The sequence below is a fragment of the Eublepharis macularius genome, chromosome 2 (genome assembly GCF_028583425.1).
Source record: "Eublepharis macularius isolate TG4126 chromosome 2, MPM_Emac_v1.0, whole genome shotgun sequence".
Lineage (NCBI taxonomy): Eukaryota > Metazoa > Chordata > Lepidosauria > Squamata > Eublepharidae > Eublepharis > Eublepharis macularius.
Genome location: NC_072791.1, coordinates 187669436 through 187694151, shown reverse-complemented (window position 1 = coordinate 187694151; position 24716 = coordinate 187669436). Strand labels below are relative to the sequence as shown.

The 24716-nt window shown below is 42.2% G+C and overlaps 1 protein-coding gene across 4 annotated transcripts in view; it reads right to left on the bottom strand.

The window, feature by feature from the left end:
• GALNT13 (polypeptide N-acetylgalactosaminyltransferase 13) overlaps positions 1-24716 on the bottom strand; it is a 261092-nt gene that overhangs the window by 25460 nt on the left and 210916 nt on the right. For all 4 annotated transcript variants that reach the window (XM_054971446.1, XM_054971448.1, XM_054971445.1 and 1 more), the window contains one exon: positions 20418-20516. In XM_054971446.1, coding sequence (XP_054827421.1) covers positions 20418-20516 — 99 coding nt within the window. The remainder of the gene's footprint in view (positions 1-20417; positions 20517-24716) is intronic.

The window sequence follows — 24716 nt, the reverse complement described above, 5'->3', positions numbered from 1 at the left end:
CCTTGAGTATGACCAGAGTACTGTCCATATTCCCATAGAGTATGAGGTAAACTGATGAATACTATTGTTCTCCAAAGAAACACTGAGGCTAAGCTGTTAAAAATTTTCAAATGAAGGCAATCTTTGATAATGTTTTATATGCTTCGCAAGTTGCTAATAAAAATGTATTTTTAAAATATATATATATATATACTTTACAAAACAATTTTTGAATACTTTCAAAATAGTAATTACAAATATTACATATATATGTATGAATATTTGAGAACAGTAATTACATATATTACAATGATAGGGGCAAAACAAAAGATTTGTAGTTTAAGAAAAGTGAGGTTCATGGCTCTTAGCCATGGAACAGTTTGGCCCGGCCCACATAATTTGAATATGGCGCAAGGTTTGATGGGTGGGAGCTGAGGTGGGTGGCTCAGCCAATCTGGATGGGGCAGCAGGGGATGTGGCTGGCTGTCCTATCCCTCAGCCTTCACTCAGAGTGAGTGAGTTCTTGGCTTGATCATGGTGGGACGGGTCTTGGAGGGTGCTGCAGCTGGCCGACGTTACCATCCACTTGGACCAGGTGAGGTTATACATATGGCAGTCCAAGACTGACCGGAAGGGCAAGGGACAGGAGGTGATATTAAGGATGGCTGGAGACACCCCAATTCTGCCCCATGAGAGCTCTGGGCGGGTATCTGGAGTTGTAGGACAAGGCTCCAGGTTGTTTCAGCATTACGGTGGTGAAGCACTGATGCAATATCAGTTCTGGGCCGCCACATGGTAAATTTTGGTGGATGCTGGGTTGCCAGCACTTGAGTTTGGAACACACTCCTTTTAGATTGGTGTGGCATCAACAGCTGCAGCTTTAGGCCTACCTGGCTAGTTTATACAGCGGATCAGCTGGTGGCAATAAGGGTTTTCAGGAGTGATATGCGGGGTGTGTGTGTGTGTGTCTGTTGGCCAAAAGGATGGGTGTAGTTATGGGTTCTAAAATATGCAACTTGCTGTCTTCCATGTGTATGTAGAGCGTGAAGTCCCACCAGAATCCTCATTGTGGGCCACTCGATTGTCTTTTGGGTGAAAAGGAGGGCCAAACCTAGTATCAATGGGTTGCTGTTGGCCTGTCCCTGCTTGCAAACATCAGATGGTGTGGCAAGCAGGGAATGTTATGGGGCCAGCTACTGCCCTCTCTCCACCAGGTATTGACAGAGGGCAGTTCTTTTGGCTATTCACTTAGGAGAGAATAATTTAGTGCAGACACCAAGAGCTGCACTCATAAATAGGGCTCGGAGGAATTTACAACAAATTAGACATCTATGCCCCGGACTGCTGCTGTTTTGGATAGAATTTCTTCAGAGGAGGATCTGGAGGGGTACAAGCAAACCAGCTAGAATCAAAAGGAATGCCAATATGGCCATTAAAAAGGCTGCTGTGGAAAATGGAGGGGCTAGCATTTCTCATCTTTTGATTGTTTAATCAGCTGCACTTGTATAGAAGTGATGGGGTTCGCCTCTCTGAGGAGGGTTGTGACCTCTATTTAGCTGATCTTCATCAGGGCCTGTGGGACATAATTGTCAGCAGGTGGGAAAGGGTGGGGTTAAGATAGGCAAACCCCCTTGTTTGGAAGAAATAGGGTGGGTTGCTCAGGATAGGTAGGGTGTATCAGCAAACACCTTGAGGTACCGTGGTGATGGGGTGTGCGTCCAGGCCATCCCATGCCGGGCAATTGGGTGGTGCTGCGAAGGACTGCTGAGCAGCATCTCCTGAACCTGGTAGATGGCTTGCAACCTGTTACTGGAAACAGATGAAGCTGGGCACCTCTTGGCACAGGAGGCTGCACAGGCTATAATAAACAAGGCAGCTGAAAGCCACCAGCCAGGTTTGCAGCCAAGATGGACTTACCAGGTGGACACCCAAAGAGGATCTCTAGTGCATCCCACCCTCAAAATAGTCAGCTTATGGTATATGCATTTGACGGAGATCAGCAGTTTAAAGTTGAAGGCTAAGAAATAAACTAGTTGAACCAACATAATTGGTGCCTGTATTTATTGTCTTGGGTCATATTTGGGGGTGCTGGGGCAATTGGATTTTCCACAGCTTTCCAGTTCAATTGCTTTGTATGAAGGAACAAAATAAAGTAAAAAGGAGAGGAAATGAAGAAACAATTAAATTGATTTTACAAGGAAGTGGAAAAAGAACTCAACAGGTTTGTCTTTGAAAAAACAAAAGACTTGCCACACCTAATGTAGACCAACTACTCTTTGTTTTAAATTTCTATCTTCTCAAACATGTATGTTTTTAGTATGCACCTTCATACCTCATTCATTGTAGACAGCTTCACATAATTAATAGATCCAGAGGAGTTAGCCGTGTTAGTCTGTAGTAGCAAAATCAAAAAGAGTCCAGTAGCACCTTTAAGACTAACCAATTTTATTGTAGCATAAGCTTTTGAGAATCACAGTTCTCTTTGTCAGATGCATGGAGGGCAAAAAGAAACTGGTCAGATACAGAGGAGAGGGGAGGGCAGAGTAGATGCAAACAGCTCCTTCTGATGAAATCTCTCAAGGGCATCCTTCCCATGGGTCCAAATGATGAAGATGTCATCCAAGAATCTTAAGTATAGTAGTGGTTCCAGTGGACGGGAGCTGAGGAAGCATTGCTCCAAGTCTGCCATGAATATGTTAGCATATTGTGGTGCCATGCGTGTGCCCATGGCTGTGCCATTAACCTGTAGATATAAGCTTATATCTTATATCTTGTATATCTTGAGAGATTTCATCAGGACTTCAACAACTTTCACCCTACTATCAACCTGAGCCTGGACCACTCTACACAACAGGTACACTTCCTGGACACCACTGTACAACTACATAATGGACAGATAAATACCACCTTATACCAGAAACCCACAGACCGATACTCATATCTACATGCCTCCAGCTACCACCCTAAATATACCACTCGGTCAATTGTCTACAGCCAAACCTTATGTTACAACCGTATCTGCTCCAATGCTCTTGATCGGGACTCCCACTTAAGAGATTTACAACAAGCATTTTTGGGGCTACAGTACTCACCAAATGAAGTGAGGAAACAAATCAACAGGGCCAGACTAGTACCCAGAAACAGCCTGCTCCAGGACAAACCTAAAAGAACTAACAACAGAACACCACTGGTTGTCACCTATAGTTCCCAGCTCAAACCCATCCAACGTATCATCAGTGAGCTACAACCCATCCTGGAAAATGATACCTCTCTCTCAGAAGCCCTGGGTGGAAGACCTCTCCTTGCCTACAGACAGCCCCCCAACCTTAAACAACTTCTCACTTACAATCATGAATCGGCTAGCAGAGTCACCAGCACAGGTACCAGGCCCTGCAACAGACCCAGATGCCAGCTCTGCCCTTATATCTACCCAGGGAATACAATTACAGGACCCAATGACAACAACTACACTATGTCTAGCTCTTACAGCTGCCCATCCTCCAATCTGATATATGCCCTCATGTGCCAACAATGTCCATCTGCTCTGTACATTGGACAAACCAGCCAACCTCTACGCAAAAGAATAAATGGACACAAATCTGACATTAGAAATGGCAATGTCCAGAAACCAGTGGGAGAACACTTCAACCTACCAGTACATTCCATCAAAGACTTAAAGGTCACTGTAGTCCAACAGAAACCTTTCAAAAACAAAATCCAACGGGAAGCTGCTGAATTGGAATTCATAGGTAAATTTGACTCTGTCAAGCTGGGACTGAATAGGGTCTATGAATTGTTATCTCATTATCAGAGGTAACTGATTTCCTTAACAGAAGCAAACTGATCTCCATATCAGAAGGAGCTGTTTGCATCTCCATATCAGAAGGAGCTGTTTGCATCTACTCCGCTCTCCCCTCTCCTCCTCTATATCTGACCAGTTTCTTTTTGCCCTTCATGCATCTGACGAAGAGAACTGTGATTCTCGAAAGCTTATGCTACAATAAAATTGGTTAGTCTTAAAGGTGCTACTGGACTCTTTTTGACATAATTAATAGAATCTCTTTAGAAAGAGAAAACTTACATAGGAGTGCTGGAAAGAGGTAATAACCAACAGTGAATTACTCTTATCACAATCCACTAAAATTTTTGATTTATTTCTGGTTCATGTCCATTAACACATTTTTAACCCTTTCATTGGGGTTTTGGTTCATATCATGAATTTAAAAGGATGTTTCAGTATCTGATCTGAACTGCTCTGAAGCAGTATGAGTATGTGTCATACATATTAGTGTGATGAAGTCATGGCTTTTTTTCAAGGGGTACACGCTAATACAGAATACCAGCATTTCTTCACGGAGTCCCAGCACCCCTTGGGGATTTGGGACTTGGGCTGAGCGGGGAGAGCATCACGACGAGTAACAGTACCTATTCAGAAAAAAAGCACTGCATAAAGTAATAATTTATGAATATGAAGACAGATACTGTTGACCCTAGAAGTCATCCAGCATCCGATTGGGTAGGCAGTCAGGAATTTAACAGAGCCTGTTTCCCTCCGTCCAGTTCCTCAAGAAATAGCCCTGGGACTAGGGGCATGCACTTTGGGTATCCGATTTCGGATAAATTCCCGAATTGGACCCGATCCGTAAAGATTCGGGGGTTCTGAATCAGGGCCAGTATGCTGGCCTCAATTCGGAACCCTCGAATAAAAGCTTCCTGAAGCAATTCGTATCGCTTCAGGAAGCTTTGGGACCTTTACACTTTAAAGAGCTCCCTCTGTCCCACCCACCACCCCACTTACCTGACCCCTCGCTGCAGTGCTGATGCAGTGCAGGCAGCTGCAGCTGACTTCTCCACTGCCCAGCTGGCCACCATAGCAGTGGAGGAGGCGGCGCAGGCGGTGGAGGTGCCAGCTGCAGCCTTCCCCACCATTCTGCAGGCTGCTGCTGCCGCACAAGAGACGGCATGGGTGGCAAAAGTGCCAGATCCAGTCTTCCCTGATGCTCCTTTGGCCGCAGCGGCAGTGGAGGAGGTGACATGGGTGGTGGAGGAGCTGGCTATGGCCTTCCTCACCACCCCTCTAGCCACGGTGGCGGCAGAGGAGGTGGCATGAGTGGCAGAGGTGCTGGCTCCGCCCTTCCCCACCACTCCGCAGGTTTCTGCTTTGGCGGAAGGGGCAGCACGAGCAGTGGAAGTGCCGACTGTGACCTTCCCTGCTGTCCCTATGGCCGCGGCGGCAGCAGAGGAGGTGGCACGGGCGGTGGAGGAGCTGGCTGCGACCTTCCCTGCTACTCCTCTGGCTGCTATGGCGGTGGAGGAGGTGGCGCAGGCAGCACAGGTGACAGCTCCAGCCTTCCCCAGGCCATTGCTCTGGCGGAAGCTGCTTTGGCTTTCGGGTTTTTATGGATCATTTTAACGCTTTGGGTAAACTGAAGCAGGAAATCCAATTTTTTACCCCCGTGCACACCCCTACCTGGGACCATTGAGACCATGGGCAAATCCACATTACTCATTCTAAGTCGCATGTTCCCCGCATTCCCCACGCAATCCTGAGTGCCGGTCACATTACCTCATTAAACAGACGCATTTCATTCGCATTTCTCCCGAATATGTGGTCACAGGTTTTCAACGGGAGTTTCACGGTGGCCGTGAATGGGCCAATGCGCAATTTATGCGTTTTTTAAAAAAACCACCCCCCTTCCTGTCTCTCTGGCCGTTCCGAGAGTTCCTATTAGCTGATTCAACTTGCAAGTGCTCTGTAGTCTGCAAAAGACTGTTTTTGACTTCATAGCACTGGATTTATTGATTATGCTGTTTCTGAATCAAATCTGGTAGTTTGAAAAATCATTTTGGGGTGAATCCATCCTCAGAACGGACTCGCGAAACTTCCTTTTTAACTGTTTTTTATTTTTTTTATTTTATATTACTGTAATATCGAAATTACAATATCCTTATAAGGATATACAATATCCTTATAAGGCAAGATCGAAATAATGGAAAAGTAATTTTTAAAAAAATGCGGGAAGATCTGTTCCCTCCCTCAAAAGTGGAAAATGTGGGTGTGGGGTGAATGCGGATTAGGCCAGTGACTATTGGGAACATAATGACACTCCAAGGAAGTGAAACTTCAGTAAAATTCAGGCACTGAACTGTCCTGCATAGGAAATGCCCATAAAAGCCTCCCACATGCTTCCAAATTTCCAAAAAAGAAACGGGAGAGAGCCATCAGTGCTGTCAGTGGGGGAAAGAGAGGCATCATTATCTTCAATGATGTTTCTTTATAAGGCAAGATCGAAATAACGGAAAAGTGCGCTCAAAAAAAAATGGGCGGGAAAAAAAGGTCCCGCCCCAAAAAGCAGTTTTCGAGCAGCTGTGTGACCGGAGGGACGTGCGAGAAAGACGGATTGGAAGCAGGAATGTGAACGAAGAGGAAAAAATCACGGATTGGAGGCAAACGGAAGATCTCCGATAAACATGCGGGTAATGGGTGAATGTGGATTCGACCCATGTGAAGAAAGAGTTTTATACAGCCCCCATCGCATCAGCTAGCTCGTGCCCAGCAAAATTGTTTAATGTGGTTCGGTTGTTGGTCTCCCTCTCAGAGGGAGGCCACCAAATTCAGAATTCAGATATTGGCTGTGAGGCTTTTGGGAGCTTTTTTGCTGATAAAATTTTGTCTCTCCATCGTGATTTACCAGCCACAATTGATACAGTGAAGGAACTCGAGACCCCTTGGCTGTCTTTGGAGCTAACATTTGATCGATTCAGCCCACTCTCTGGGGAGGAGATTGACAGGACCCTGCAACCAGTCAGGCCTACCATATGCCCCTTGGACCCATACCCATTGTGGCTGGTAAAAGCCAGCACGGAGGGACTATGGTCCTTGTTGGAGGCCATTGTTAATATATCCTTGAGCACCAGGGTTTTTCCCAGGCCATTAAAGGAAACCGTAGTGAGATCTCTCTTAAAGAAGCCATCACTGGACCCTACTGACCTGGTCAATTACTGCCTGGTCTTGAACCTCCCGTTTCTGGAAAAGGTGATTGAACAGGCAGTGGTGGAACAGCTACAGGGTTTCCTGAAGGACGTCTCAGCCCTAGACCCCTTCCAGTCCAGGTACCTTCCAGGGCATTAGACAGAGACGTTGGTGGTCGCCCTTACAGATGACCTTCGCAGACACCTGGATCGAGGTGGCTCAGCGCTGCTGATATTATTGGATCTGTCAGCAGCGTTCAATACAGTTGATTAGGATCTTTTGACTTTCCACCTCGCCAATGTGGGGATACAAGGGACTGCCTTACAGTGGCTTGTCTCTTTTCTCCACGGTCGAGGACAGAGGGCGGCGCTTGGGGAGAAATTGTCATCTCGGCAGCCATTGGTTTATGGGGTCCCGCAGGAGGCAATACTCTCCCCATTATTATTCAACGTTTATATGCTCCCCCTTGCCCAGCTGGTGCAAAGCTTCGGACTTGGGTGTCATCAGTATGCAGATGACACCCAGTTATATCTGATGATGGACGGCCGGCCTGACTCAGCCCCACAGACGCCCTGGAACATGTGTTTGCAGCCTTGACTGGTTGGTTGAGACAGAGTCGGCTGAAGCTGAAGATGACAAAGACGGAGGTCTTGTACTTGAGCCAGGGGGGACTAGGTTCGGGACTCTGGCTCCCAGCCCTCGATGGGGCACAGCTGTGCCAGTTCCGAGGGTCGAGAACCTGGGGGTGATCCTGGATGCCTCCTTAAAAATGGAGGCACAGGTCGCAGAAGTTGTTAGGTCCTCTTTTTTCCATCTGTGGCAGACCAAGTAACTTGTCCCTTACTTGTCAACCTGTGACTTAACTACATTGATCCAGGCAATGGTCATCTTGAGGTTGGACTACTGTAACTTGCTCTATGCAGGACTGCCCTTGAGCCTGACCCGGAGATTACAGCTGGTGCAAAATGCAGCGGTGCATGTTATTACGAGAACGCCAAGTAGAGCGCATATAACACCGATACTACGTGAGTTGCATTGGTTGCCAGTGGAGTACTGGATCACATTCAAGGTTCTGGTATTGACCTATAAGGCCCTATGTGGACTAGGGCCAGCGTATCTGCGGGACCGTCTCTCCCCATATATTCTCCGGAGGACTCTCTGATTGGGAGAAAAACAGCTATTAATGGTCCCTGGTCTCAAGGAGGCCTGCCTGGCTACGATGGTCCTGGCTCCTATCTGGGGGAACGCTCTGTCTACTGAGATCAGGGCCCGGCGGGATTTATTGTCTTTCCGCCAGGCCTGCAAGACAGAGTTGTTCTGCCAGGCTCATGGCTAAGGTTGGGCCTCCGTTGGCCTGGGGAAGAAGGAAATTTAACCCCCTCATGAAAAACTGTCCACCACAGTATGCATTCAAAATATTGTAAGTCTTCCTGATGCTGCTGCCGCACAATACAAAATGCCGCTGTTTTAAATGGTGTTTTAATATTTAATATTTATACAGTTGTAATGTTTTAAATTGTTTTAAAATGTTGTTAGCTGCCCTGAGCCTGCTTGCGGGGAGGATGGGATATAAATAAATAAATAAATAAATAAATAAATAAATAAATAAATAAATAAATAAATAAATAAATAAATAAATAAATAAATAAATTTAGGGCAGCTGCCTTGCCCATCACATTCTTTGTTGGAGAGGACGGAAATGTTAAACTGCAGCTGTCAGTTATATTTGTCATTTTGCATCACGTGTGTGCTGCACTGCTCCTCATGTCCTTGGCAGATAGAAAAGATAAAGGATGATGAAATGAACGTTTATCTGTTTCTGATATCTTTGACATATGGAGCTGTCTTTTGCATTTTTATGAGCCTTATCTATTTTAAATAAAAGTCTTAAAGGACAACATTGATTATTGATTTTCACTTGATACCTGGAAAATATATGTTCTGACTTCTCTTCAGTCAGAGAGCTGTCATCTTGTAAGAAAGAGGCTGTAAGACAACAGTTACTTCAGTAACAGTCCTGTGGAATAGTGGCTATAGAGTTGCTATGAAATAAAGAGATTCTTAGTTTTCTTAGTGTCTTAGATTCTTAGTGTCTATTTTAAAAGGAATGCTCCACCTGCAGGAGAGAGAACGCACTGCACCAGAGCCTTCTACTTTTATTGCATCTGCCTGTGATGCAACTTTTTAAAACCAAACACCCCATCTGATTTTCAATGTCAATTAGAAGCCCTGCTGGACAAAAGTCTGCCTGATCCCATCAGGAAAAGTGCCAGTGAGCGCCACTGCTCCTGCAAGCACCATGTTGGAGGCCCCAATGTAGAGGTTAGGTTTCTTAAAATCCTACCTACCCACTTCCAAACTCAAGTATGGGTGGCCTAGGTCACTGTTAGTGTGACTTCTCAATTGCATTCTATTAAAAAATTCTGTTATTGAGCCTTTGTATTATGTCATAACAATTTGCCATGAAAAGACAAAACACACTTGGTAGCTTGGAATTTAGTAGGTAGAGGATTACATCTGTATGTAGAATAGAAAGACATTGAGACCATGGGATAATAAGAAGCAAAATATAAAAACTTTATTCAGGAATTCATTACTAAAAGGATAATATGGCTGCTTAACTGTGTACACTTATAATGCAGGTACACTTGACTTGTTGATTTGCTCAAATTACTCCAGTTAAGGAAGGTGGAAATCCTTGTTCTAGTTCACTCCACAAATTAAATTTCAATAGCCAGTTTCCCCTAATCTTGGCTCTGTTATGAATGGGGGAAGTAATTAGGATGCTAAAATAATACATATTTATTTGCTGGAATGGTGATTAAATTCCTAGCTGCACTAAAGATGTAGAGTGGCATTTTTAAAGTGATCCATGCATGACCTTGGAAAATCTGGGCAAGCAGCAAAGCATCTTTAAGTTGTCACTTCTCCTCTGACCGAAGATCTGGATCTCACCTTGAAGGCACCAAGAGGTAATCTGCCCAAAAACCAAAGTGAGAGACAGGGGCTGGAAAGCCTCTAGTCTGTTACTGGACATATTATTGGAGATCAGTTTTTGGTGGGAACTAGAGAGTATGCCCCCTGTCCAAAACAATGGGCAGACTTCAAGCCACAACAAGATTTAAGGGAGCTCAGGCAGACGGAACCTCAATAGGGAGGGAGGCAGCTCAATAAGCTTGTTCAGAGGTGGGGCAGAAACTGACTAAACACTAGGAAGATGGGAGATGTTCAGCAGAGTGGAAGTAAACACAAGCAAGCACGGTTTTATGTTTATTTTTCTCTGGCTAACTCTGCTATATTTGCCTTTGCTTCCTGCTTAATTAGGTGCTTAGTGGAATAAAGCTTTTAGAAACAAACCTTTTAGAAACAAAAGTGCCTGATCTCTGGGAGGAGAGGAAATTTCTTACAGAAACAACTCCAGCCCATGTAAGCTTACAGACTACTAAGGTTTTGCAAGGATTTGTATCCTGACCGATGGGCCTGTCCCTAATAAATCCAGAAGGGAGGGAGAAGAGGGAGAGGAAGCGAAGAAGACTGACCTAGAAATCCTGTCACACGTGTGCACATGTGTGTTCTGAGGTAAACCAGAGACCATCTGTTCCAGTATTATACAGGGAAAATTCCAATAACTGGAGTTTCTCTGGTGGTGGCTGCTACCCTGGTTCTGATCTAGTTGGCAGAAGGAACCCAAAATGGATAAAGATTTCCCTGTGGACCCCATCTCCTATGTGATTTAGCTGAGGCACAAAGTCAAGCCAGTAGATGGAAGCTAGTTGTCAGGAGAGACCAATATTGTGACAGATGCCGTCATCTACTAGCACAGAGCCTCTCCTTCTGGTCAGGCTCTTCCTTGGCTGTTCTCAGGGCTGGGTCCAGGTTTTGGTGGCCCCTGGGAAGACAGCCTCCGCAGGCCTCTAAGCCCCTGTAGCTAATGGAGTTGCTGCAGGTATAATCAAGACTGACCTATCAAGGAATGGGGGGGGGTCTCTGAGGAAGGGGTAGAAACTTGCCTGGGTGCTTGTTGTAAGGGTTTGGGAATCTTTGAAGTTGCAGTGGCAGCAGAGAGGTTTCTTGCATTGCCCACATCCAGGTGTTTTGATACTGATGCCTGTACAGGAGACAACCTAAGAACAGGTTGAGGAAGGACCTTTGTGTGATGCCCAAAGGCTGTAAGAAAGGACAGTGGACTCTGCTGAACATGTTAATAAACAAACAAGTCTTGTTTTACATTATAAGCTAATCCAGAACTTTTTCAAGAGTTGACACCTGTGATATATCTATTGATCTGATTTGATTAAACTTATAGCCCATTCTGCCCACAAATGGGCTCAGAGCAGATAACAACATCAGTTATAACAGCAACAACATTGAATAAAATCCATCAGCACTATAAATACAATAAAACAATTTCTCAATGTGGCACTCAGTATTAGGGAATGGGAGGAGCTTAAAGAAGCCACGGTGGCTTCATAAGCAGCTTTCTAATGAACTGAGAAATAAAAAAGACTCATTTAAGAAATGGAAGGAGGGCCTTATAATCAAGGATGAATATAAACAAAAAACCAATGCTTGTAGGTAGCATGTTAGAAAAGCTAAAGCTCAGTATGATCTTAGGCTAGCAAGAGATGCTAAAAACAAAAAAAAGGGTTCTTTGCTTACGTTCAAAGAAAGAAAAAGAGCAAGGATATGGCAGGCCCACTGCAGGGACAGGGAAGTGAAATTTTAACAGGTGATGAAGAAAGGGCAGAATTGCTCAATTTCTACTTTTCCTCAGCCTTCTCCTGCAAGGGAAATGATGCTCAACATGGCAATAACAGAACATGTGATGGGTGAAAGAAGTTACAGCCTAGGTTCAGCATAGAGGTAGTACGTAAACACCTAGTTTCCCCAGGATCAGATGAATTTCACCCAAGGGTACTAAAAGAACTCATAGATGTAATTGCTGAGCCTCTATCCATCATTTTTGAGAATTCTTGGAGATTAGGCGAGGTGCCAGAGGATTGGAGGTGGGCAAATGTTGTCCCCATCTTCAAGAAGGGGGGAAAAGGGGGATCCAGGTAACTACCGAACCGTCAGCTCGACATCTATACCTGGAAAAGTCTTAGAACAAATCATCAAATAGTCAGTCATTGAGCATTTAAAAATGATGGCTGAGATTACTAAGAGCTAACATGGGTTACTCAAGAACAAGTCATGTCAGACTAACCTTAATTCTTTATTTTGAGGAAGTTACTACCTTGGTGGATCAGGGGAATGCTGTAGACATAGTTTATCTCGGTTTCAGTAAGGCTTTTGATAAGGTTCCACATAATATCCTTGTTGACAAGTTGGTAAAATGTTTGAATCCTGTTACTATTAGGTGGATCTGTAACTGGTTGGCAGATCGCACCCAAAGAGTCCTCATCCTCTTGGAGAAGAGTGACAAGTGGAGTTTCTCAGGGATCAATCCTCAAACCTGCTCTGTTCAACATTTTTAGAAATGATTTGGATGAAGGAATACAGGGAATGTTTATTAAATTTGCAGATGATACTAAATAGGGAGGGGTAGCAAATACAGTCAAAGATGGAGTAAGGATGATCCTGACAGGCTGCAAAACTGGGCTAAAACAAATAAAATTAATTTCAACAGATAAATGCAAAGTTCTACATTTAGGAAGGAAAAATCAAATGCATAATTATAGGATGGGGGAGACTTGTCTTGGCAGTAGTATGTGCGAGAAGGATCTAGGGGTCTTAGTAGACCATACACTGAACATGAGTCAGCACTTTGATAGGGTAGCAAAAAAGGCAAATGCAATTTTGGGCTATATCAACAGAAGCACAGTGTCCAGATCACACAAAGTGATGGTATCACTCTGTTCTGCTCTGGTTAGACCTCACCTAGAATATTGTGTTCATTTTTGGGCACCACAATTTAAGAAGGATATAGACAAGCTGGAACGTATCCAGAGGAGGGCAATGAAGATGGTGAGGGGTCTGGAGACCAAGTCCTATGAGGAAAAGTTGAAGGAGCTCGGAATATTTAGCCTGGAGAGGAGACGACTGAGAGGTGATCAGATAACCATCTTCAAGTACTTGAAGGGCTGTCATATAGAGAATGGCGTAGAGTTGTTTTCTGCTGCCCCAGAAGGTCAGACTAGAATCAATGGCTTGAAATTAAATCAAAAGAGTTTTTGGCTAAATGTTAGGAAGAACTTCCTGACAGAGCGGTCCCTCAGTGGAACAAGCTTCCTTGGGAGGTGGTGGGCTCTAGCAGAAGCTACATGGCCATCTGACAGCAATACTGATTCTTTGAACCTGGGCAGATCATGAGTGGGAGGGCAGAATGGGTTATATCAGTGCTTAGTTCTTGTGGCCTTCTTACACGCCCAGGGTAATGCCAATTGCCACCTTGGGGTCAGGTAGCAATTTTCCATAGGCCAGTTTGGCTAGGGATCCTGGATGTGTTTTGCCATCTTCTGGGCATGGAGCAGGGGTCACTGGGGCAGTTGAGGGGGGAGGGTTAGTTGTGAATTTCTTGCATTGTGCAGGGGGTTGGACTAGATGACCCTAGAGGTACCTTCCCCTTCCAACCCTATGATCCTATGATTCTATTTCACAGCTCCTAAATTCAGATCCCATAGTGTGTGTGTGTGTGTGGGGGGAGTTGTAGAAAACAGACAACATGATCTGGGGGAGATCAAAGCCCCCTCCCCCAAGAGGAGGCTGGCTGGATAATCTGCCTGCCTGCCTCAACCTCCTGGCGGAACATCTTGGCATAATTTTATGTGTGTGTGTGTGTATTGATATAGACATAGACACTCACGCACATACACACATTATAAACAAGCTAATTCATGATCTGAACCTGGTCATTGCAAGTTTCATTGGCACGACCAGTTATAAATGTTTCACCCATTTGTACCCTCAAAAAAGGAATGGAAAAGCAATTCTCTATAGCGCTGACATAGAAATTCCTTATAATCATTTCCCTGTCTAAGAATGGATCAACAATATTTTTATAGAGTAAATAAGATTCCAGAGTGGCTCTAGTGTTATTAAATACCAGTTGCCGCTTGAGACTTGTCTATGAAAATCTAACTCCCCAAGGCTACTTTCAATCTTTACAAACCACGTTTGTTACAAAGTGCAGATCACATCACAAGCAATACTGAAGTATTTTTTTCCCAAATGACAAAAAACTCAAGATAAAGGAATACTTCAGTGGAACTATTTTAATAGTGTCCTGTTCTTTAGAATTTGAAAAACTTCAACAGATAAAATAAATACAACAAGGACTTGTGGGGGGCATCTCATTCCCCCTCATCATGTCCTCTTTCCCTTCCCTGGCCACGCCCATAGCATCTCCCCCTTTTCCTGCCTCCTTCTTTCCATCCCACCTACCTTTGTCTGCCCCCTGTCATCACCTTTTCCCCCAGCACCCTCTCTCAGTTGCATGATGCCAGATGAGCCAGGCCCAGTTGCATGGTGGGGAACTTGTAAGGACAAGGGATACTTCATTTTCTCCTGTATCCCCTTCCCCACACTATTTCCTCTTCCAAGCAGCCTCCATTTGCTCATCTTTCCCTACATCCTTCTCTCCTTCAAACCTATGAAACAACTTACCTTTTATCTGCCCTGCCCCCATCTTCAGCTATATTTATTAATTCATTTATATGCCCTGACCTGGATAGCCCAGGTAAGCCCGATCTCAGCAGATCTGGGAAGCTATGCCAGGTTGGCTTTGGTTAGTAATTGGATGGGAGGCCTCCAATTAAGACCAGGGTTGCAGAGGCAGGCAATGGCAAACCTCCTCTTCTAGTCTCTTGCCATGAAAATCACACCAGATGTTGCCATAAGTCAGCTATGACTTGACAGTACTATTCACTACCACCACTTCATTTATATACTGCCTTTCTCCACAATGGGGATCCAAAGTAGCTTACATGGGAAGCTGAACCCAAGTCTTTAAAAATGTATTTATTTGAAACATTTCCACCCAAAATAAAGTCCTCAAGGCAGCAAACAACACATATTAAAACATTTACTGTACCAATTGCAGCTTCTGGACAGTTTGCAAGGTCAGCCCCACATAGAATGTGCTGCAGTAATCTAATCTAGATGTTACCAGGGCATGTACCACAGTGGTAAGATTTACCTACACAGAAAGGGCCATAGCAGGAACTGAGGAAAGACACCCCTGGCTACTGCTGCCACTTGTATATACAACATAAGTTCTGAGACCAGCAGCCTCCCTAAGCTACGAATCTGCTCCTTTAGGGGAATCACAGAGTTGGAAGGTACCTCTAATCCTACACAACACAAGGAATTCACAACTACTTCCCTCCCACACTCACCCAGTGACCCCTGTTCCATGCCCAGAAGATGGCAGAACACCATCAAAATCCTCACCTAAACTGGCCTGTGGAAAAATTGCTTCCTGACCCCAAAGTGGTGATCAGCATTACCCTGAGCATGTAAGAAGAGGCCATGAGAACTAAACACTGATGTAACCCTTCCTACTCTTCGTCTCATGACCTTCCTAGGTTCAAAGAATTAGCATTGCTGTCAGATGGTCATCTAGCTTTTGCTTAAAAACCTCCAAAGAAGGAGAGTCCTCCACCTCCTGAGGAAGCCTGTTCCACCAAGGGACCGTTCTGTCAGGAAGTTCTTCCTAATGTTTAGCTGAAAACTTTTGATTTCATTTCAACTCATTGGTTCTGGTCCAACCTTCTGGGGCAATGGAAAACAAGTCCACGCCATCCTTTATATGACAGCCCTTCAAGTACTTGAAGATGGTTATCTTGACCTCTCAGTCATCTCCTCTTTAGGCTAAACATACCAAGCTCCTTCAGCCTTTTCTCACTATCTTCATTGCCCTTCTCTGGACATGTTCCAGCTTGTCTATATCCTTCTTAAATTGTGGTGCCCAATACTGAACCCAGTACTCTAGGTGAGGTCTAACCAAAGCAGAGTAAAGCATGCTCTTTTAGGATATATTGTTTAGGGAAGTGCTCATTTCGGATATATCCTCATTCCTAGGTCAAACTTTCGCTGTTCCAGTATCACCTCCATTTTCTTGGGATCTTAGCTCGTTATGCACATCTAGTTTGGCCCTTAAAAGAGACTCACAGTTCCCCTGCAAGCTAGATAAAACAAAACATGTGGTGGTCCTTATATTAAAGCTGGTAATTACCTAGTGCAATACCTTATATTATAGAGTCCAGAAGCCAAACTGAGTAATATTATCAAGAGGATGAAGGACAAGGAGCACCCATAAGAAAAGATCTATATAAAGATCCATCTTCCTCCAAATGAGCTTTGATGGCTAGATTTGGTATTATCCAAAATATGCAAAGATTTTAATTAGCAGGGATAGTCATCAGAAAAATTCCCAAACAAAAATTGTTTAATAAAAATATATACCTTTTATTACACAAGTTTTGCTTTGGAATTGGCAAGTGGACCAACATGACATTTGAGTAGTTTCAGGTAGGTAGCCAGTAGAACAGCAGGATTTGAATCCAGTGGAACCTTACAGACCAACAAGATTTTCAATGTATAAGCTACTGAGTCAAAGCTCCCTTCTTCAGATTTGACCTTTGGAGGTTTCCAGCATTTATCTTTAAAAGATAAAAGTTTATGTTTTTCATTTTCTTTCAGAAATTGTTAGCCTGTGAAATTGGCTTTGACATGGTTTTTGAATTTTTGAAATTGGCCTTATTGAAAACCCAGATAGTTAATATTGAAATTGTGTATGTTTCAGCATAAGCAACTACAAATATCTTTGTTCCAAATGCAAAATAACATAAAACAGACCCCAGTTTAAGAAGATTATGGCTTAACAAACACAGAACAGAATACCTTTTTTAAAAATGTAAGTGCAGTAATTCTAGAATGTCCATGTGGATGTGATTAAAGTTTTCATTAACAAATGGTGGTGCAGAAATTTTGTTAATTTATATTATTTACATTCTCACAGAAACTCAAGTTGGATTACATCAATGAAACTGAAAAAACTACATTAACAGTGAAATCCTAAGTAGAATTACTCCAGTCTAAATGATTTCCAGTCTAATACCATTGATTTCAATAGGCTTAGACTGGGGTAACTCTGGTTAGGATTTCACTGCAGGACTCCATATTAGGAAACAATCCGTATGTTAGACCCAGTGCAGCACTTTGGGAAAACAGTTAAAATCCTGCAGAAGTCAGTTATGGAGACATGTTTGCTTTTGAGGCAAAACATATTAAATGTATATTAAACATATGAAATGTTTAAATAGTCATCATTAGTGCAAAATGGACAGCAAAAGTAAATTTGCTTGTGAGAGCAAGGTGTCTAGAACCAGCATTATCACCTTTGCACACATTAACTTGCCCTGACCTGGATAGCCCAGGAGAGCCTGCTCTCATCAGATCTCAGAAACTAAGCAGGGTCTGCCTTGGTTATTAACTGGATAGGAGACCTCCACTGATGACCAGGGTTGCAGAGGCAGGTAATGGCAAACCACCTCTGTTAGTCTCTTGCTATGTCACAAGTCAGTTATGACTGAGAGGCAGGATTTTATTCATTCCCACATTAGCCCAAGTATCATGTGGTAACAAAAGATTAGCAGTAGATCTTATGCTGAAAGTTGAGAATAAAAGAGGGTCACAGCCCTGAAAAAGCTAAAGGCTACTGATATAAAGCAACCTTCTGTGGCTGCTTTTTAAATTATTTACAAGACTCTCAATTATTCTGAGTTCACCTTTCAATTGATTTAAAGCATTCTAATCAAAGCTACAAGGAAAGCGCTTTCTTCTAATTGTTGAAGGCAACCTTTTGGCAATTAATTGCTGAAAGCAGCCTTCGGCAAAGCACGCAAATTGAACTTGATTGCATTACCAATTAGAGAATGCATGGAAGTCATACTAAGTTGCCAATTAAGGTGCCTTAGAAAGGAAAAAAAAATTAAAAGTAGAGTTAAGTATGTTTTATTTCTTCATATTCTAATATTAGTAATACCCTAGAGTTTTTTTTTGAAAAGGCTTTTCTTATAAGCTGAAACACAAAATGTACATAGGCAAAATGAAAGATCTTTCCAATACTGTAGAAGAAATGCTAAAGACATGCTGTGTTTTCTCATGCATTAGACCTACAGAATATTCTTTTATTCTGTTTCCCAATTACTTGGGCTCTGAGCACAAGGCATAAAGAAAGGGCTAAATGTGGGAAGTGCACACAGTCCATTCTTCTAAACATCCCATAGTAACTATCTATGCGTGCACAACAGAATGAGGAAGAAGAAAAGAGCTCCATGGAGCACTCTTGGCTTTGTCCACAGACAAGCGCTGTGCCTTTGGTGGGAATGGACCATGTCCAAGGTATTTTCCCCTTTTTCCTGAAAGTAAAACAGTTCTATTTCTTTGTTTATCATTCATTACTTAATAATTCATCTAGCACTATTAGCCTAAGCTGAGTCAACTATGCCATCTTTACTAAATTATCTTCATGTAAGAATAATGGATTGGTGCATTTATAGTGTTGCATGTAAATGCACCAGCCCAGTTTGCAATGTTTGACTTGATTTTTCACATTATTTATGTGTGTGAGTGTGTGTGCTATGTGCCATCAAGTCACTTCCAATTTATGGCAACTCTATGAATGCAAGACTTCCAAGATGTCCTAACATTAACAGACTTGCTCAGATATTGCACACAGAAGGATGTGGCTTCCTTTATTGAGTCCAGACATCTTGTTTAGGGTCTTCCTCTTTTCCTACTGCCTTCCACTTTCCTGGCAGAGAGAAAATTCTAAAGTTCAAGAGTTTTTCAGTAGCTTCAGTAGGAGTGGCACTAGTTCATTTCCCTTCAAGTAAAACAGACCACAAGTTATTGGAGGACACTGAATCTAATGTCCACAAGGCCTCTTGGTGCTACCACTCTAATGATGATAAATTGTTCAGAGGGTTCTGATTATAAAGAACAGAAATATTTAAGACGTCACTACATTTAAGAGGAAAATGAACAAACAAGGTCTGCCAGATTTCAAAAATATAAAAGAAGATAGGAAGGATGAACAAGATGGCAGTGTTCAAATACTGAAGACAGGGAAGCTTTTAAATTTTGCTTAAACTAATTTTATCCATAGATTTCCCTTGTTCAGAATATGAGTTAAAGGACAATAGAGAGGCTTAAAACTGACACACATGAAACTGGCCAGGCTGGTTAAGTTCACGTATTTCTTTTCTACCTGAATCTGTGAGAATTAAGGGAATATAATCTTCTAGTAATTTTCAAGCTCTTTGCAGTTCTAAACAAATCATTCTCTAGTAACATATATGTGTCAAATTTAGAATGCAATCCTAAATACAGTTACTCCAGTAAATCTTTTTAGGATTGTACTGATACACTTCTAATCAGATTTAAGATCACCTACTCACCTTCAAACCAGCTACCTTGCTCCAGTTTGCATACTCATACAATTAAAAACCACAACCACAGACATATGTCAAGTTTAGTGTACCCCTCTCAGGTTTGTAATGCTATCTGGTTATGGTTGTTGTGGGTTTTCCGGGCTGTATTGCCGTAGTCTTGGCATTGTAGTTCCTGTAAAACAAAGGAACTACAATGCCAAGACCATGGCAATACAGCCCGGAAAACCCACAACAACCATCGTTCTCCGGCCATGAAAGCCTTCGACGACTATCTGGTTATGTTTATTAGCCGAAATAAAATCACTTCTGTTTAAACAGAACCCACTTGAGAACTCAGATGCAGATGGGAATATGCCTCTTACCAAGGAGGAAAAAGAATCAGATGAACATTGGAATCAGACAAACATTGGAAGAACAGAGAGCTGTAGCAAGAACAAACGGCACATGCACCAACTCCAAAATTATAGATGTAGTCTATAAATAATCAGGAGGCAGGCAGAGTGCAAGAGAAGGCACGGTGGAAGACTTATAGCATGGGGAAAACCCAACTAGTCCCAGTGTCAAGAAGAAGGAGAACAAATTGCTCACTGTCTTCAATTGAAGCCAGGATGCTGCAATTATCTTAAATTACAAAGGAAGTAGATTTATGGATAATGTTGGAAAGAAACTCGCCAAATTAATCTCTGAAGAGGTATTAAACAACAGGAGAAGCTACAAGTAGGGCTGTAGTGTCTCCTGTCTTGGATACTAATATCAGAGGAATGCTTTTAACTGAGACCAAATGATATCTTTCAAGTTCATGTTTCTATTCTGTCAGGAACCCATTGCAAAGCCAGTGGCATTTTGAAAAGCAACCCTAAACACACAGAGGACGTAACTTCTGTCCCACTTCATTTCACACATGTATAATGGGTAACAGTATTCAGTGAACAGGACAACAAATGAAATCTGTTCAACCACAACAATATCCTTAACTGAATGCCCCCTAGATTTATTTCCCGTGTGGTGCCCTGTGTTGATTGGTAGAAGTATTGAATACATCTATACCCTATTGTTTTGTTTTTTACCTGGTTTCCTCCCATGCCATGGCAGTTGAATATTCCAACTTTTTCATTTTCTTTGCGTCCCATGTTATCCAAGCATTGATTGGTCTCAACATTTCTGATCTACAGGGAAATAAATAAAATACAATCAGGAAAATCAAAGTATAAAATGTTAAAAATGTTTAAAGATTTAGTAAAACTAAAAAAAATACAATGGATTAATTAATTAATTTAGGACATTTTATGCTGCCTCTCCAGAGCTCTCCTCAAGGTGGCTTAAGTAAAAACATTAAATTACAAACACACGAAAAAGCCTTTAAAATTCATTTAAAAAGCCATTTAATAATAGTATAATAACATTATATAATAACAGTATAATAATCAGAACAGTGATATGATTTACACAAAGCAAACTCAGTTATCTCCAGTATTTTGCTCTCAACCAGTGATATGTTAAATGTGAAGATAATGAGATCACTTCCCCAAAGAAAGACTTCAAAAGAGAAGGGAGAGACTAGTACTGAAAATACGAAACAGTTCCTGACCTACATGATTTGGCATGGAAATCTTAATGTCTTTCTTATCCAAGGGAGAAACAGAGGCCCTTGTATGTATGGAGATTTGAAATGAGACCACAGAGAGAGGCAGCATCTTGAACCTCTTTAAGGAAGGGTCAGGGAGGAGAGATTATTTTGGGCTTAGTAGATCTTCCCTGGACATGGTGGCACTACACTTTTCCTCCCACAAATTTAGAAGGGGAAAGTCATGCTCCTAGGTTCCAGCAGGTTTTTCCTTCCTTGCAAAATGCACATAGGCAGTTCTGACAACTTTCTTCTTTCCCAGGAGGAATGCCCGCAAGTCCATCACACTGACAATCTAGAACTTGGAAGGTCACTGTGGAACTTTGGCAAAATGAAGAGTAACCTTGGAGGTGTCCTCCGTCTACAGGCTAGACCACATGTTACTTTATACCTGGTGGTTAGAGATTTCTGCAACAAGTATAATTTCTTAAACAGACCCTGGCATTGTAAAAGCTTCCACAATAGTGATGCATGTTTCTGGAACATTTAGCAATGGTATTGCCAGGAAGAACGACATGGCATGATGTGGTAGGCACTGAGGTGAATTGCCAGATGGAAATCTGTTACTGGGAAATGGCAAGTTATGGAGGTCAAACTGCCCTTAGAAGAATGGCTTGCCACCTCCATGTCAGTCCTAGGGATATGCAATTCAAAGTTGGCAGGCTGCTTCTCCAAGCTGTTTTTCTTACTTTGTTTCACTCCGAAACAGACTGCTGCTGTTTCAGTTGTTACTTTGTTTCAGTGGGAGTGAGTGGATATGCATTGGGAAGGTAGTTTTTTTTCCTGATTCAGTTATTTTAAAGACAAGTGTTGCTTGCTTTGCTTCTTGCTAGTGTTTATTTATTTATTAAGAGTTGTTCTTGTGAGGGGAGAGTTGCTCAAGCAGTTGCTTCGTGTTTATTTACTTCTTGCTTCTTGTGTGTGTGTGTGTGGGGGGGGGTTGCTTAAGCAGATGCCTGTTGTTTTCTTGTTAGTGTCCCTTGCTTCAGTTTGGTTCCAAAAGGATTCTCTGGTTTGACATAGGTTCCACTGTTTCAGTTCTGGTAGGATTCTCTGGATTGATGATGTTGGTTTCCTTGCTTTAGTTTGGTTCTGTTGGGCTTTGTTGATTCAGCTTGCACTGGGAGTAAGACTTGCATTGTGACTGGCTTTTGGCAAGGGATTGCTTTTGCTAAGGTTTCTTTGCTCTTCAAAGCCTTGGAACGTTTCCCCCCATAGGAAACAATGGAGAGTGGCCCAATCTTCCTAAGACTTGGAGGGGCTTTAGTGGAAAGGAAGGACAAAGTTCCCTGCAAATTGGGTTGAATTTGCTCAACAATGCCCCCCCTTCCGATAGTTTCCCCCATAGGGAGTAATAGCCAGATATATTTTGTGATTCTCTAATAAAACTGAATCTGAATAAAGAATCTAACTGAGCAGGAATACTAAATATTTGTGGTATTCCTGTTTCTGGATGCAAATTATACCTTTTTTTTTTTTGCTCCACACACCTAATCAGTCCTACTGTCAGCCCAGTCCTACTCAGTTTAGCTGTAGTTGTTGTGGTGCAAACAGCAGCTAGTACTATAGCAGCTGCAGCTCCACTCATTATTTGATCAAACAGTAACAGATAATCTGCATTGCTCCTCTTATTTTGAAGACCTCTTATCATAAGTTATCAGTAGACCTGTAATCTGATACCATTCCTGCATGTAGCTGTTGCTCCAATAAAAGGCCTATGACGCGTAATGTAAGAGGCTCTTGCTGGCTACACTTTCTTACATAACCATCCTCTCCTCAAAGCCTACTGATTAGATGGCTACCATGTGGAGGGAGTGGATCATAAGAATGGAATTATAATTAGAAGCATCAGCTCAACAGACAAGCACCTCATGCTAACACAGGACCTAGCATTCAACCCTGTAACCTATAGAATTGGCTGTAATTGTAATATAACTTTACAAAAATGATTTTTTTTAAAAAAAAGACTCCAAAGGAGAAGATTTAACTTCAGAGACAGTGCTTATTACTCGATGATGATTTGCTTATTAGGTTTAAAATAGATGAGCTTCATTAAGCTACTTAAATACTTTTTCCTGTTCAATTTCATGGTTCTGAACACTTGGCTTAAAAATTCAGTTTTCATGTGACCAGTTTAAGGCTTGAGTAATGACAAGAAAGTGGACCTAGATTATCTGATTTCATATAATAGTTTCAAGAAATATGTAAATTACTGGAGATATTCCAATAGGGAGGAAATAAATGTACTCCTCTCTCTTCCCAGCATCACCTGACTGCACAGCGTGCCTGACTGGGCACTTGGCATGGCAGATATTAGTAGCATAGTATCTGTACCACACATTTTTTTAAAAAAGAAAAAAGTATTTGTGATTGAGTTCTAGTGGATAACGAGCACCTTCTATTTCACTTTCAAATTAAAGTTAAACATACTTGAGATCTTCAGAGAGGATATTCTGCCATTTTATTAACAGAGAAAGTTGTGTTCATGCTTCCAAACCACTTTACAAGAATCTGAATAAATATTTATCAAAGTAAGAAAACTGCACGCAAAGCTCATACTAAATGACTCCTTTCTGGATGCTTGCTGAATGAGTGTCCTGACTTTTCATGGACAAATATATATCTGGATACTTCATTATATAGAAAGACTACTAGAGGAAGGGTGGGTTTCTTTCTCTCTCAATTTGTTTTTATTAATTGGACGTTGAGAGATAGAAATAAGATGGTTATAGTGAATAAGAAAGAATTCAGAATCTCACTGTATGCAAACAAGGTAGTCAACATTTTGATCAGTACCATTAACTTGTTGAGAGCTTGTCACAAATTATAGAAAGGTATAAAAGGCACATCTCAACTACCAGATTTGAAGACAAGACAGGAGGAGAAGTGATTTGTAAAATTTAATTGATATAACAGGTAATTAATGTATTAACCTGCAATTTGGACATTTTATTCAATGCAAAAATCTGTCTCCTGGTAAGGGAACTGAAGGAAGGTTTGACAAAGTGGAGCCAGATTATGATGTCACAAAGACTATAGCTTTATTAAAGATATTTTTTTATTTAAATAATAATAATAATAACATTCAATTTATATACCGCCCTTCAGGACAACTTAATGCCCACTCAGAGTGGTTTACAAAGTGTTATTATTACCCCACAACAATCACCCTGTGAGGTGGGTGGGGCTGAGAGAGCTCCAGAGAACTGTGACTAGCCCAAGGTCACCCAGCTGGCTTCAAGTGGAAGAGTGGGGAATCAAACCCGGCTCTCCAGATTAGAGTCCCGTGCTCTTAACCACTACACCAAACTGGCTCTCAATAAATGTTTTGACCTTTACTAATATATATTTCACCATGAAACAAAGTGTAGGATACTGCTTTTAAAATTCACATTTTTAAACATTCCAGAATAGCCTTGATAAAGCGCTGAGTGGAAAGTGGTCAGGGAATTTCTGTTATTTGTTTGTATTACTATCCCTGTGAGTTACAGTTAGCTGTTGGGTACTATAGAAATTATTAGAAGGAAAATACCAGTGGCAAACCTTGTATTAAGATTCCCATGAAGAAACTTCTTTGGCCTAGAGCGGGATCCCCAATGTGGTGTCCACTGACACCTTTCCTGGCACTAGATACGTCTTTTTAGAAACTAGATGGGCCTTTTGCCCAGCAGGGCTTGTAATTAGAGATGGGTACGAACCGAAATACGAACCAAGCCGGTTTGTGGTTCGCGAACCAGTGGTT